Source organism: Bombus terrestris, chromosome 11 (assembly GCF_910591885.1).
Source record: "Bombus terrestris chromosome 11, iyBomTerr1.2, whole genome shotgun sequence".
In the NCBI taxonomy this organism is placed as follows: domain Eukaryota; kingdom Metazoa; phylum Arthropoda; class Insecta; order Hymenoptera; family Apidae; genus Bombus; species Bombus terrestris.
This window is the reverse complement of record NC_063279.1, coordinates 12953297-12970537: the sequence shown is the minus strand read 5'-3', so window position 1 is coordinate 12970537 and position 17241 is coordinate 12953297. Positions and strand designations below refer to the sequence as shown.

Genomic DNA, 17241 nt, shown 5'->3' with positions numbered 1-17241 from the left:
TTGCTATTGTAGTGCATAGAAGTGTAAACCATTGGGATAAGAGATTTGATTTTCAACAAGATATGTTTCTGGATAGTTTCTACAATTCATTTCGTGTTTCTAACGCAGAATTCCATAAATTTCTGTATATAATTATATTCCTATGTATAATTTCTGCAATATCTACAATTTAATTATGTGATTTTCCATGTATGATCTACGTATATATCAAATAATTCAATTTAATTATTATTGTATTTATATCATTAATACACTTCACCTTGTATTCCATACGATCGAATTATTTATAAATAAAGCACATCTTCGTTTCGAAATTGAAGCCTTATAGTGTTAAATATTTATTACACTCGAATGGATATATTATACAATACACTATGTGATACATAACAAACCCAGAAAAGATACTTCATATAATACAAAATAACACAAAATAGATATAAATCTATATAATAGCATAAAACATATATAAAATTACATTTGAACGGATAATTTTTACAATTAAACAATGTCGCATATATTTCGAGATTACGAGAATTGGATATCCGATTTCTTTTTTTTTTTCCCTCTTTCTCTGTCTCTATCCCACTGTTCGTAAGGCCATTTTAATTTACGATGGAATACTATTATTTCGCTGGTATTCCACGGATCCTCGGAGCCGCTTCTTGAGAATTTTTCATCCGTTCGACTCTCGAACGGTCGGGGCTCTCTCCGTTTCCTCAATATCTCTTTCCATTAGGATCGCTAATCGTTTTATCATCTCAAGATTAATGGGATCAACGGGGCGCTTTTAATTTCTGTCGTCAAGAACCCACCGCTTACGTCAGCTCCTTCGTCGGCCGAGGGAAATGAAATTCTCGTTTCATATTCCAGATTAGAGATCCTTTTTCTTCCGAATGCGCGGAAGAACGCTTATCTCGCTAAACGAAATATATATTGGAATATACGCGAGACGTACCTTTCTGAATGCTAGATAACTCCTATTTCTATGATTATAATGTAATGGAGATATCATTTCCAGAACATTGATTAATTGAACGTTTCCGTTTAGTGGAACATTAATCTGATGAATAGAAAGATGTATCGTGTCCCTCTTTTCAAATGTGATTAATTAAATTGAAATTAGAGTTAACTAACTGAATTTTTTAGTAATTTTAGGACAATTCGTTCCTTTCTTAATTATTAAGGCTACTGAGCTAAATACGACATGTAATTGCTTTTTTAAAAGAAAGTATTCGAATGAAAGATTTAAATAATTTGAAGAAATGGATGAAGTTTAGATATAAAAGAGACAGAACTCGACTGGTTTGGAACACATTGCGCATTATATAGAGACAGGCAAAGAGGTAAATCTCAATTCTCTCGTTATTCTGTTAAAATACACAAACTCTATCTATCACGCCCTTTTTCTCCACAATCAATCTCCTAATCAAGAAACAACTCTCAACAGATTAATTAATTCCCCATTCCAGCCGCGAGATCGTCTATGAATCTCCTTCAACGCCACTCTCTGACTCATCGCGACACGCTCGACATAAAATGTAACTATGGTACACCCTGGCGAATCGCACGCAATGCGTATACATATTCGCGGTGCTCGCAAAGGGTTTCCGCAGTCGCACGCACACTATTGCGTATTTATGACGTTCACTCTTCGTACAATCTCGTGGCTACTCAGGTTAATTACACATTACGATATTGCTGCAACATTGACATAACTTAAAAAAATCACGATTTTAGAAAGAATGACAGAAAATCTTGATTCATTACAATTTTACAAGAATATCATATTAAGATGAAAAATTGGTATGATAAGATGAAAATCTTGTACAAAAATGTTATAATATTCTCATCTAGACGAATTCGCTTTCGAAACCTAAGTCTACCATATTCTGAATTCTTTTGATAACAAATTTACTTCGCGATCGAGACTTGTTTATTTATTTATTATTACGTCGTCACTGTTAAAGAAATTTCAACAGGAGCAACGTTTATTCTTCCATTTACAAAATCATAATTTGAAACGATACATTATTAACGATAGAAAAATGAAAAGGAGTTAGAATTACCGCTATAGCAGTATCACGATACCATAAGATATGACATTATTTTTTAAACATTAATGAACTTCATGCTTCTATTCTAATTAAAATAATTAAGATACGTCGTCGTTAAAGTAAATCAATAGGAGCAACCGTAAAAATGAAATGGGAACATAAATGTTTGACAAACGACACATTTTGCAACAAAGAATATAAATTGTTATATACGTTATTAAAAATTGTTCGTTGAGCTCAGAGAAATGAAATATACTGTATCTTAGTGTGAAACTAGCTTTGTCTAATAACGTGATCGCGCCGACAATAACTCACAACTGCACATGGCTATGGGCGCCAATGGCTAATAAAACGACAGAAGATGAAACACAGAAGGAATTGCCAAAATGAAATTATAAATTACAAGCAGAGGACTGTCTAAAATACGATCGCGTCACGACATCAAATTTTACGAGGCATCCGTGGTTGGGGTTGAAGAGTTTCGGATAGGGAGGCTCGAACCTTTAAACCCTCTCCCCCGTTTCTTTCGCTCATGAGAAAGTCTCCGCCTGTGCTCTCGTCTTTTCGCGCGTTCTCCTCTTTTTGCCGTAGGATACGACGCGTTTTCGGACTTGGACGAAAAGTTCCTGCGAAACTTTCGACACTCTTTGCGTTTCTACGGAAGACACGCGGCCCGTGAAAGGAAACGTACGTCCCTTTGACGAACGATCGGCGATGGTCGTGTAATTTTCGAAAAAGTTTCGTGCCGGGAGTTCGACGAAAGTTTTCGGGGGCTTCCGATGAAATGGCGCGATGTAATTGGAAAGTTAATTAGTTCTTTCAGGATACGGGTTCGGCGCTAAGTGTTCGATCGTGGTGATTCTGAATCTGATTGACATGTTGCGATTATGTATAGATTTTTACACTTCTAGATTTTCTTCTGAATTTCTATACTCTATATTCTATACATTTTGATTTCTATATCTCTAGATGTTCCTCAACAATTTTTTTATTTTTTATCAAATACTTCACAAAATTATTCTATTCTTTAAATATTTTTAAGCCAAGATTTATGCAAAGATTTTTGCGAGTAAAGAAAGGATAGGACAAAATAATGTATATGCTGTCCTAAACAAATACGGTGGAACCTATTACGTAGCCTGAAGGTTCAGTAACATTACCCAGACGATAGTTTTATGTCGAAAAACTTCATAATAGGAACTTTGCTCTCGAGACACCCTTAAACTCACGGATATCGCTAGATTCTATAGAGAACGCGTTAGACCGCCTAATATTCGTCTGTAAATTTTCTGGGCAATTCAGCGACACCTATGCGCCATTCGGATGCGCATATCGATATATCGCTTAATTTTAACGACGCTGCGAGGGTATATAATGTAAACTCAATACCTTGGAGCATGCATGTTGGTAAGCGCCATACGATCCGATCCTGGATACTGGCATCAAATCCCCGACATGGCCATTATACGCTCATTTCAGGTTAATACTTGGCCGATGTCGGTGCATTGACCTAACGACCGACACCGTCGGACATTAAAGTTGAGCACCGCTGAGCTCCATCGCGCGGGCCGCATTGTCTGCCCTTATTTGCGGAGTTGCCGAGCAAATTATCCTGAGGATTTTGCCGGGGATATTGACAATGTCGAGCATCCGTGGAAAGCGAGAAGAAATGTTTGCGAACCGCGAGATAATGTTCCACGATTCCAACCATTTTACCAGCCAGTACTCGCGAAAATTGTTCGAATTTTCCTCGTATTTCGTCGTCAATCGGCGACTAATATGGCATTGTCTCGAATATCGTTCGTTACAGGTTCCAAGTAAAAATAGAATGTCTGCAAAAAGTATTTTCATACTGTTGTATTTATTATAGCGCATATTTAACGTAGAACATGATTAAGAAATGATTCGTCGGAGAATAAAGGTACGTGCAAACATCATTTCTAACCACCGTATATAAAGGATTAATACTGGTTATAAAAAGATGATGAGACGCTTAGAATGAATTAGGTTAAATCGTATGAAATCGATCTATATTATTTTGTTAGTAAGGTTACACCGTGCAAGGATTAAATTCACTTTTTCCTGTGCAAGGATTGTCTTTTGGCAAGAATATTAATTTCATTATAAAACTATAATACTATTAATACCTCGAACTGTTATACGCGTAAACTGCAAAGTATTATAAAATGTAAATTCGAGACTCGGAGGGTATTAGGAAAAGAGGATTAAAATTTTTACCATTATTTCACGGAAGAATACTTAACATCGTGAACCAGTTTTATTAAAGTATGTTTAAGATCATAAAATACGTATGTATGTATATATATATTTGACGAAGTCAAAAGTTGAAGTAAACGTAACTTAACATGATAAACCAATTCGAGGAAAGGCTATAATTATGAAATATGTATATTTCTGGGAAAGAATTAAGATTATAACAATATTTAAAGATTAAAATCCAAGAGTTCCAACTAACTCGCATAGTAAACGCGATTACAGTAACCGTTGAACTACACGTGGCGAATGGACGAAGAGGGCTGACTACTGGCGGAAATAGGTGGTCAATCGGGACACGTGGGAAAAGGAAAACGATAATCTAACGAGGACACGCGACAATTGGATCACAGGTTGCCTTTTCAGCTTTCACCTTTTTTTCGCCCTTGTTGGCGTCCATAAAGGGGCGATTCAAGGAGCAACTCGCATCGTCGAAAGGGTTCAAAAAGCGAGATTCCCGGCCGATTCTTCTTTTCTCTCTTCAATTTTCTTTAGAACGCTTACGCACGTACGAACCTACACACACGCGCGTTGCCTCTGCCTGGATCTAAGATAGTCTTGATTCTTAAAATTCCCGATGCAAGTCTCTGCCGCGGGCGATATTGGAAAACCTATCGATGCCTTCTCATCTACTCGTTGGCATTCAATAGAAACCGGACGGAATATTCGGACGCAATTTCTTTATGATAATTCAATTTTTCCCTCGATCCCGTCGTGGCCATCCTGGCTTTCGCGATTCCAAGAGCTGGCCAACGCGCAGCCTACATACCTGACGTACCGACCTTCTCCAACCTTTTATCCTGCAAATGGCCGGACCTTATTCGTCCATATTGCCGCGAACAGCCTCCTGACTAAAGAATCCTACTGGCTCTTTCGTGAATTCATTTTGAATACCCAAGCCAGCTCGAGAACCGGCGGCCTTCTCCCCCATGCTGCATGAAAATTGATCGATTCGTGCCTCAGGGCGTAAGAAAATTTATTGTATAACGTAGCCCGCTCTTCGATGTCGAACTACCTAGCTTTAGGTAAAGGTTGGATCGGTCGTGGAACGGCTGAACGAGATCGTTGGTGACCTATGGAACTGCAAAAGTCAGATTGGTGAAGTTCTCACGAGGATCAATTGCATTCGAGTTTCTAAAATGATAATCGAGGGTAGTTCAAGTAATTTCCTTTTGTTAATATATTCTTAGTCCATTGATGTTGGTAAATAGTCGATAGCCCGTGTGATTAGATATATTAAATATATATACTTAAAAATTTTAAACAATAACGACATATGTTGATTGTTATCTATTTTTGATCTTGACGTTGAATTAATTGCGCTTGTAAATTACAATTGGCCATTGATTACTTACATACATTTCATTTTTTGTGAATGGTGAAATTGTCTTGTTAAAAACTGATATACTTCCTAAATCTCGAAAATCGACTTTCTTAAAACACCTACTTATCTGAACAATTTTCTTGCTTGTATTTTGTCAGTGTCGTGATTTCATCCAAGATATTCCGTGTATACTTAATCCATTTCGTATCAATTTATCTGGCACATATCGTATCACATCTGTAAGTGTTCTTCCCTATCTTCATTTTTCCGCATGCCGAAGTTTCCCATTATACCCTGCTGCCTTGGAGGGGCAGACGTTATCCGATTATTTCGTTCAACATTTACCGCCGCGACACAAATGCATTCTTCGGTTACCGCCCGCTCCGATTGTATTCTCTTAAGTGGTATTTGCTAAGATAACTTCGTCCACTTTCTCCTAATTCTCCTCCAATAGTTACTTTCCTTTGGCGAACAATTCTGATGAAGATGGACGTCGTACGAATGCTTATCAATCAAACATTCCATTAAATGAATGTAATTACTGATTACGTATACCATAAAATAAGTAAATTAAATAAATTAATTAAATATATATATATTTAACGTACTTAAAAAATATTCAATATATTTTAATGCTAAAACTACCACGCCTGTCATTTTGACTGGTTTTGGTAGAAATAGCTTCGTACTAATTATCGGTAGTTCTAGTGTTAAAGAAACGTGCTATTGATGTTTCATTGTATTTACTCGTATCAGATGACATTTGATATTCATCAATCTGATAATAGGTAATGCAAATACTTTATTTAGTTTTTGGCAAGAATTCAACTTAACATCGTTTTATCGACAGATAACGATATATATCGATAACACAGTTTAGCTTTATTTAGCTTTAGCAGTATCTTTAATACCTTACAGCGTTATCGATCAGCTGTTACTCGAGTTACGTTCCCTACTCGTCTTCTCCTCGTCCATCTTGCTCTCCTTTGGCCGTCAATGCCGATTGGAAAATCGAAGTACCCACGAGGGTGGTTACGCAGACCCGTTAAACCCCCTTAGTGGTGGCAATATACGAGAAGGACTTATTGGCTAACTAAGCCAATATCACCGCAAACGATGTGTCCATCTGGCAAGCTAATTAGCAACTTATGAAACGAATCGCGACGTATTAGCCCACTTTATTTGTTTCACGCTCCTGCAAGTGTTCCTGTACTATGACGATAAAGTGCTTACTGGTTTTTATTGGTTACTGGTTTTTCAACGACTTTAACTTGTTTAGATATTCGTGAGAATGTAGGATCAAAATTATTACACCTACGGATGTGTATCAACGAGCCTGACTTTCGGTTAGAATACTTAAAGACGCCGTAAAAAGCACAAGACTTAAAAAATCGAGATTCGATGAATTAAAATAGTCGGAGAGCGAAATAGACGAATAACAAGAGAAAATACTTCAATAATTGAAAATATTTTAATTTTTAGAAATTGAAGTGAAATTGAGAAAGAACTTTTTTTATTTGCAAAAAAAAAACACACACACACAGAATCTAAATCTAAATGCACAGAATCTTTTCGTACAATCAAACAATTATGTCTAATCGAGATCGCTGAATAATAAATTTTAAAATAACAAAGTAGCTATACTCATTTGATCCTAAAAAATTCACAATAATTAACACGAAAATGGAATTGTTGCAGGTGCTAGCGTGTATCTGTTCGATCGCGACTCCGGCCAGGAGTAACCATCGAGGTACATGAAAGAAGGACATGAACTACTCTCAAGGTAAGCTGTGTCCGATCTCAATTCCAGAATCGCAATTCAACCAGTATACAATTTCCATTCAATCTTGCGGAACGCGACGTTGGTACATATGTATATAGACACGTACACAAATATACGGAAACTATAGACGGTATATATGTATGTGTGCGCGCGGAAAATTCGCCGAAGGTTTGTCGCCGTCCGATCTCGAGCTTCGCTCGAAGCCAACACGAGCGGTCTGAAACAGTTCGGAAATTCACTCAACTAATCAAATACCGCTAAAACCGCTAAACAAGTTAGGTTAGCAATCTACGTGCTCCGAATGGCAACTCCGAACTGCTCTGCGGCTGCGAAGCGCGAAAACGCTCGCGACTGCTTCCGCAATCCGCACGCCAGCTCCGACCTACCCTCCTCCACCTACGGAATCCCTTAACGAGGGGAAACGACTCGACGCAGACGTGTCCGATTCCTTCTGGCCGCAGATACAATTCACTATCAGCTCAAAGAAATTATTTCTTCTTCGACTTCCTCCAGTCCGACGTCTGCGTTTCTCTTAATCGACGTTTGTTGGAAAGACCGAGGTTTTTGTTTTATTGGGTTTGTTATCGGATGTTTAATCCTTTTGTCAGTAGCCCTCATAACGTGGTATATATGAAAAATTCCACAGCTTTCTCCATGAATACGTACGTTATATATATTTATAGATATATACCGACAAATTACGTTAATAGAAATATCAAGTCGCATATTTATATTTATTTGAACTATACACGCTATATGTGTTTTGTTTCACTTTTACTATAAAAGTGAAGTTATTTGGTATATTCAGAGATTTGTAATTTATAGAAAACATAGTACAAGAAAGTTTCCATACACGAATCTAAATAGGAAGACTTTCTTCTGCTTGAAAAAATTTGAAAAAATTCTACAAACAATGCTTTACATTACCACGGAGCGTTTAATATTCACCGCTGTTACTAATATACAGTTGCAGAAGAATATTTCTAGCGTTATTCGCGCGATGATCATTCGAATGGTCTCTTTATGGTTGCTGAAGAATTTAATTTCGCTCGAAAAGCCATTATGTAAAAGACCCATCGCGTCCCTCGACCGCTATGTGCACGAGTAAAAAGTCACTCGAAAGCTTCTATGTAAACCGAACGAGTTTTTAATTGTAAAAGCATCACGTACTGCTCTGCCACGCTCGAACATCGGGGTCACTTCGTTCCGAGGGTTGAAAAGACACGTGCGGTTAGCCCGTCAAGATGTTTCCTCCTGACCCTCTTCTCTTCCCTTAATTGTTCTCATATTTGATAGTCGAAACGTTATCTTGCGTACGTGTCTTTTCTTAACTTGCATACATACACTTCTGTTTATAAGTATTGGGACATGTACAGAAAATGAAGTTAACGTACGATTCTTAATTCATTCAGCTTCATCGTTTTCACGACTATAAAAAACATGAAATGTTTCTGGTAATTCGTATTACGAGACTAATAATAATAAGATGCTATAAATAAACGATAAATATTACTTTTATTTAGATAGAAACGTAACTACGTATTACCTACTTATCTTCGTCACGTTCTTTAATTCTAATTTAGTATGCACAACATATTTAGATACGCATTATCATGTTTCATAGTTAATTTCTAGTGTTTGTTTTATCTGTTAATAGCACAAAGTCTCTATAATATCTCATTGTGACGGTATATAACAGTACGTGTTATTATAGTCTCTCAAATTATTGGCATTTCATTCGATAGAAAAGAAGAGAGAGAAGATTCTAGTGTCGATATTGCATGATCAATAATACATCCCGATTTGGAATATTGAATTGAGCCACGTGCTATCACGACCCTTCGAGAGTAACCCCGCGATCGAAACTTCCTCTAGGAGGGTATAAAAAGGAAATTCAGAAAAACCGGCTGCACGCCAGCGTACCGAATAGAAGGCAAATAATGAATTTAGTCTCTTTTAAAGAGGTTATTGACGGAATCCATTGCTGTTCCTAAACGCATGGGCGACCGAGCGAGAGAGCCAGAATTTCCCTCGGTGTTTCACCCCCACCCCTATAACGTAATTACGAAACTCGTCCTCGACCGTGCCAAAGGGGTTGTTTCTTTGTAAATTTTTTCCCCCCGGCCAGCCTCTGTGAAACCGATGTTTACTCGGATGACCACTTTCGCCACAAATCTCGATCGCAAAGTTCACGCCGACGATCGAAACTAAAGGTTAACTCTCCTCTCCGCTTTTTCGTTATTTTCGGCAACGACGAAATTCAACCAATGTGTTTTGATGATATATTATATGATGATATATTAAGTTATTGTGTTCTTTATTATAGTATCGGTTATTATAGTATTGGTTTCGGTTGCATTTGAAATGTACGCATTTATTATCTCGTACAACTATTGTTGAAAACTACAAATCAATAACTTAATATCGCATTAAAAATATCTGTACAACCATTATGTATGAAAAAAAGGATTGGTGATTTTAATTATTTTTTATACATTCTATGTCCTCAAAATGACATTGAGTGATTCATTATCAAGAAATTTTTCGTAAATGGAGTTGATCAATTTGCCTTCTAAGTAACTTAATTGTGCCTTTACTTCCTCCTTTGTTCAATAATTCGTATGGAATTCTATTACAAATATTATATATAACACTATAAGTGTTGCAGAATATTATATCATTATAAACAGTAGGTACGTCACGATGTTTTATCATATTATAATATTTATGTGAAATAGATTGTGCAACAGAATATATTCTATTATTCATTTAGAGAATAGTGTTTATAAGCTAGGAATAAATATTTGATATCTATCAAGTAGCTTAAAGGCAATTTAATTTTATCCACATGCCAAAAGACCGACGTGTATCTCAACTAAATTTAAATATCTAAAAACTAATTTCTTCTTCAAAGGCCAAACTCCGTGGCATATTGAAACCCAATATCCTCTGTTGCTCGAATTTCCTACTTCGTTCAATTACTTTAATCCTTCCAAATATCCCAAATTCCTATTTTATTTTATTCTAATTGTGTTTAAACGAATGAATGATCCTTTACGACTTTAAAGCAACTTTTAGCGGTGATAGAATAAAATCAAAGTAAGAGAGATAGGTCGATCCAAGCATCCTTGACAACCATCTGACTTATGTATTGTAAATACCATGTAATCCGATGACCTCTCGGCGACGGTCCCTTCATTACCGGCGCGGTTGCCATTGTTCCGTTGCTATAATTGAATTCCCAAGGCAGCCGCTGGCAACCAATCCTCATCCTCTCAGCATCAGCGATCCGAGAGCACCGCCGATTCCACGTCGAAACTCTACGAGATCCTGATTTACCCCATTCAGCCGGGAATAATGCGATATCCCGACCCCAAAAGCCACGTCGAACCTCACTTCGAAAGCGAAGTCATCTTAGCAAGGGTTAGTCTGATCTCGTGCAGAGTCGATTCTAAATGTCCGTTCGCTCGTGTCACCCGGTCGCTTTTCCGGCCGACAGCCGGACGTGATTTCCATCTTGAAAACGAACCGCGAGTCCGCGCCTGTTTTATACATACGACTGTCTGTATCTGATAAACTGAAATCGAGGCTTCGTTCTAGATTCTCTGTGATTAAAATGCAGAATCAGTGTGGCTGAGAGATATAGAGGATGGCTGGTAGGATAGCACTTCGTTTAGAATGCTGGTGGACGATGCGATCTTTCTTTGGTGTTGGAGCGTCTTTGTTCTGCGAAAGGAGAAAGTTGGGGTTTAGGAATGAATGTGAAGTTAGGATTGGTTGGCTAGTTTTCGGATGTAGTTATTTGTGGTGGAAGATAGAAACAAATGATAGGTTCCAATATTAATTTTTTAATTTATTCTTTTTCGACATATAGCGTGTAAATATCCTAATTAACTGTGATTCATGTGGATGTTTCTTTTCGTCGATTTAACACCTTTGTAATATTAATCGTAAATAATAGAATAAAGCTTCGGATAGCGAATAATAGCTTTTAATACCTTCGATTACAGCCTTCGAATAGAAACGAAGGTATTTAAATTATATTTTAGGAAGAAATAAAGTTTCCCTCTTGTTAAATGCATCCCTCTGCTCTAGATACTGTCTATTGCATACTACAAACCTACAATTTAAATAGTCAGTGTATCGACGTACCATGTATGCAATATAGTTCGAAGTGATCTAGTTTCTCTTGAATCTAGTATATCCTAACTCACATTTTATTCATCGCATCACTTACATACGATTTCATTCCTTCAAGATTTAACGATGTACACTAACCTGAATGTTTTTCCTACTGCAGCTCTCTTGAAATATAAATGCTTCTAAAGGATTTTCTACACCAACCTTGTACGTATCAAATCAATGCAACAAGCTGTCAAATAGATGTCCAAAATTGGCTAATCAGAATTCAAACTATGATTTAATAACGATATCGTTAGTTAAAACCTCAAAGAATATAAACACAGCACCCCGCCAACTTAACCAGCTACCAGATAAATTCTCAAAATGCATAATCATAGTTCAAATCGTTTCAATCCCGAAAAATCTTTTTGTCATTGCACTTTCCACGAGAAATGGAAAAAGGCTTGCGTCGAAGAAGATAAAAATGAGACAGAAAAATACAACAACGTGCAATCATTGACGCGATCATAGATACAGCGGGTGTATGGAAAGCGGGGATCGACAATCGTTCGAAACGATCGACGTGTCGTTGCGGCTACTAATCAACGCGTAGATACCGCATATTAGCGAGAACAACGTTACGGGGGTTTCGTCGAATTCGCGTCAGTCTGTCGGCGGCAGATTTTTGGTGCGGATGCGTTATGGGTCAGTCCGGTGCTGGACAGTTACGTCGACGTGAACAATCGATGTTAGCCATCAGTTGCAGTTTGCGCGAGGCAGCTATACCCGGGACAATTGTTATTGACAAATCGTAATGCCGGTCATCAGTCATGGTGGAGACAGGACGCCTGTAGCGGCGCGGCCCGCGCATTTATACGCCTCCTGCGTGCACCCACATGTGGGCGCATCCACGCACAAAGACCCTTCGTGCAATCTCTATCCTCGCCCACTCCATCACTCGTCACTAACCTAGATTTGCATTTGATTGCTCAAGATATTAGCCATTTCATCTAAGACGCGAGTAATTTTGGGACTAAGTATTGAATAAAAGTTAATGAAAGTAGTTCGTTGCGGTTCTTCCAACAATAATTCTAGCTTCGAGTGTGGAAATCTAAATTGCAAAGAAAACTACTTCTCCGTCACATAGAAAAAAAGGAAGCAAGAATAATTGCTCTTCATTCACGTCACCACCATATTTTCCCTTAAAAAGAAAAAAAAGCAACTAAAACGATCTTTCACCGCTGGCACGCAAAATAAGAATACGTATATAAAAATCGTACAACGAGAGTTGAGCTCGAAAAAGATGGAAAAAGCAAATATTGATTGCAAATAAGAAAGCAATGCAATTGTGTATTAGCTGGAACATTCTATCAGCCATAACGACATTCACGAAGCAAGTTAGCTCCATTCCATAAAAATGCAGACACGCGGATTATAACGCGGATGCCTTTCAACGACCAACTATTATACATTTCTTCAACAATATACGTAACATCGCAACATTCATTAACGATCGTTATTCCCATTCATGCCCCTAAATCATCCGAAGGGAAGGCAAAATCGCTCAACAACGAGCAGAAGAAGGAACACTATTTCCCATTTAAGATTAAACGCACGACGGTCGGTTATTCCTTCCAATTACACCTGATTTAGGCAGCGTTACGCTTAACTAAGCCCGCAAAAAGCAGGATTCGTGCGCGTCCTGAATGGACTTGCCTCACGAAGAAGCATCGGTATCTGTAGTAGGTTAACGTTCACCAGAAGCTGGCCCCGCCAAGAACCGGAGGCGTGCTCGAGGGCCTCTATTGAATTAACTCCATTCACCAAATTGCTCTCGCATTATGCTGGATCACGCCTGAGCTAAGTTCCACCCTCGGGCCGTGTGGTCTCTCTGTCACAAACGGAGGACAAAGTCTTCGTACGATTGAAATTCGTGGCCCGTTAGCGAGTCTACATGGATCGGGATATGCGAACGATCCCCTCTTCTCCTCTTACTCCTCCTTTTTCATCCCCCCCCCTCTTTGTAATTCATCAAAGACCTACAGCTAGTCCAGAATTTCTTCGCCTCCTCCAATTTCCCTTCGTCGACGAAAATTTTACTCGCAGATAAGAACGAGTTCTTTCGACTAACGCTGAAAGGATTACGCTGTTACCCGAACCTTGTTCAAATTTAAATTCAACTCTATCTTTTCTCTTTGGAAGCCTCGCTTTCTTTTTCTTTAGATCGTAATACGGTATAACGATTGTTTGATGATTCTGTTAATTCATTAGCGGTGATTTTAGGTTGATTGCCTGGCCTTTTGGTTGGCTCGGTTTTCTGGGAATAATAATGTGTAAGAAAGAATCTTCCGTTCTCTTAATGAAAAAGGATTTTTGAGGCACGTTTGATTATAAGATAAATTTGTTTTAGTTCCGGGAGCTCAAGCGTGGATTTATCTGCTCGAAAAAATGGGTAACCTTCGAATAAAGATAAAAAGTTAGAATTAAGTGTTTTTTGTTGTGATTCCTTGAATTAGGAAATACTGATAATGGAGAAAATTGATATCGTATAAAATATCAAGGCAAACGTTATTTCTTTATAGAGTTAATTTCGTCTGATTTAAAAGCAAATATGAAACTGTATAAAATACGAAAAAAATAAATAATAAAATAAAATTTAATAAACTAAAGCTGAAATTTTTGAACGAGGATGTACCTAAATACGACGATGAAGAAAATCTGGGAATTTAGTCTTAAGCCGTCTTTTATATTTTCCTTTCATACCTCGTACGTTCTTATATTTGCCACACGTTGTTCCCCACATATAACATCCTGACCAGGAAAAGAGAAATACGGAACGGACAAGGATAGAAATCTTGAATTGTAGGAGAATAAAGGGGGAAGAAGAGAGAAGGAGAGAAGAAAAGCAAGAGGACATTCGCCAATTTCTCCCAAGGCTACCGCGTGCTACTGCAGCTGTGAGTAAACGAACGATAAATTTGCCCTGAAAAATAAAAATAAAAGGAAAGATCGAGCAGAACCGGAGAAACATCTCGCGCGATGCACAATACGAGTCTTCTCTCTTCCTTGCTTTTCCTCCGTTTCTTTTTCTATTTCCCCATTTCCTTCACGTGGAACTGTTCACCAATCGAGAATCGTGTCGGCGATCAAATTCAATTTCCGTTATCGATTCACTTTCGCGCTTCTTTATGGTATAAACAATCCAATAATGAAACGATAGAAAATCGTGTAATCGGTGTTCGAGAAACGGAAATTAATTAATTTTATATTATAATGTTTTATTTCTGTTCAACATTTAACGAGTAAAATTTTCTAGGTGTTAACTTTTCTTTCCAAATTTTGTTACTACAGAATCAGAGTTTAATTTGTTGAGAATTCATTATAAATTGTTCTTTATACGAGTAATACGAGAATTATGCAGTCAGTTTCATTTCCATGTAGCATACACGGAATATAGGTTATAAACACGCTCATTCAAGTTATGCCGTACATTCTACAACTTTGAGGTATTCTTCTTCTTCAAACTCTACTTCGAAAACCCTGCTGTGTATTTCCATATTGTTCCATAAAGTTAAATTTACGCCGCCGCACTTTCTCCATTAAAGTTAAAAAATATACAAACACATCGTTTCAAAAACGCGTGTACATCTCTGAAAGAACGGAAACTAGGGCTCCTCAATATTGAATTATCTTTTCCTAAGATATGTACAAGTATCGTTTCTCATTATTTATTAAAGATCATGCTAAAAATGTAGTATTTCATGTTAATTCCATACCACATGTAATATTCTTGCTTTTTTATACATTTAGCTATAATTTTACCAAAGTATGTTATCCATGTAATAAAACATACTTATTACTATTATTATTATCTTTGATATAATAATCTAAACAATTTGTTTGCGTCACTCTTTCAAGAGGATACACGTACAATATTTCATATTAAAATTCGTCCGGAAAATGTCGTCATCGTCGACGTGATAATACAAAATTCGAAACAATCAGGTTTCGTGTCAATGCACAAGCGGTCTACTGAAATTCGCGATTCGTATCTCGCTCGTCCGCGCTGACCCTCTTTCCGGAATACATTATATCGTAACGTCAGTCCTAATTATCGATTGCACACACATACACACCGTGTACGACTGCATCGTCCCACATTTCACAAGTGGTTTTCGCCCTGCAGAATTTCTTCTCCATTCCTGTTTCTTTCTTAGCCCCTTTTGCAAAGGCAGCGCGACAAGGTAAGCTTGATCTCGCGGGGTCTGCTATTTACTCATGGCACTTTGATTAAAAAAGAAGGCGTGAAATTTCTTGGTAACGAGCAACGAGGGCCCGAGGATTTTTTAATTAAAAACCGAGGCAACGGTTGCGAAAACATTCAACATCGACGTTCGCAATCGCGGACGACGATCTTTCACAACGAAATCCAGGTCGAAAACACCGACAACGTTGTATTATTTCGAACGAAATTACAAGGCGAAACAGAAAGAACGTCGAGGAAACGACGGAAATCTCGTTAAGGCGCGCGACATTATCTTGTATTTGCTTGGCGCATATGAAATGTCAAATGTTTATTTGAAGTTTGAATTTGGCGCGTCAATACCACAATCGTCATTAGTAAATCAATAAAACGTACAAGAATTATTAAATATTTTAGTACACAATTTTTATACTAAAGAGAAATCGTACAGGCGACGTTATAATACGCTCGTTAATCGATATAATTAATTGATACATTATATGTATGAATATTAAATTAGGATCGTGGAATTCACAGTCGCTCTTTTATATGCATAAAAACACTGAAAGTTACAATTATCTTACAAATATACAAGTTTCAATGTTACTATTCTGTGTGGTACTTATCTCGTTCCAATTCAATCTACAATTAAAAGCATAACAAAGTTTCTTCACGGAATAGCACAAGAAAGCAGCTCTTAAAAGTAATCAATGTAAAGTGTGAATCTCCATGATGTTAATAGAAAGAAAGACACTTCTTTTGTTTCCCTCACCGAGGTAATTCTCTCCATCGAAAACAGTTCTTCATAAAAGGAGCACGTTGAAGAAGGAAATGTCGTTGTGAGGTTATTTCAAGGTAGTTTGACGAGAATTTAGTGTTATTACAGTCATTGGGGGCGTCCAGAAACGTATTTCAGGTACAGCCCTTAATTTAGCACGAGAAACCTAGCTAACAATCTTTTCAGAATTTAGATTCCTATCTTCAGATTGGTGTCCCGTGATATTCTATGCGACGTTTTTAAAACCATCTCTGGTCAAGGCACGTGCTTCTAAATGAAGATTTATAGTGTGTGCTTCAGTAAACACGTTTTCAACAACGAATTTAACGCATTGAAATAGCGAACGAGGTTTAACCAATTGGTAGAATTTACTAACGATAAAACTAATCAGTGATTTCAAGTTTTTTATCCAAATTTCTCTCAAACTTTCATATTTGTAGATCTACTTATTAATAATTTATTAAACTTTGGTATTTGTAAATCCACACTTGTTATGTTTATAAGTCCATTTTTATCAATCTTCACCCTTTACAAATCAATGTTTTTCACATTTTGCTATTTATAAATCAATTTCTTTCAAACTTTCATATCTACAAATTCACGTTGCCCATAATTCGTGTACCGATAAATCCATCCAATTAATTTCAGAAATTTTAAAATAAG

The 17241-nt window shown here is 37.3% G+C and overlaps 1 protein-coding gene across 5 annotated transcripts in view; it reads left to right on the top strand.

Moving 5' to 3' along the window:
• Positions 1-17241, top strand: part of LOC100642498 (teneurin-m) — a 653003-nt gene that overhangs the window by 191624 nt on the left and 444138 nt on the right. For all 5 annotated transcript variants that reach the window (XM_048410160.1, XM_048410161.1, XM_048410158.1 and 2 more), the window contains exon 2: positions 7351-7435. In XM_048410160.1, the coding sequence (XP_048266117.1) occupies positions 7420-7435 (16 nt within the window). In that variant the 5' untranslated portion in view covers positions 7351-7419. The remainder of the gene's footprint in view (positions 1-7350; positions 7436-17241) is intronic.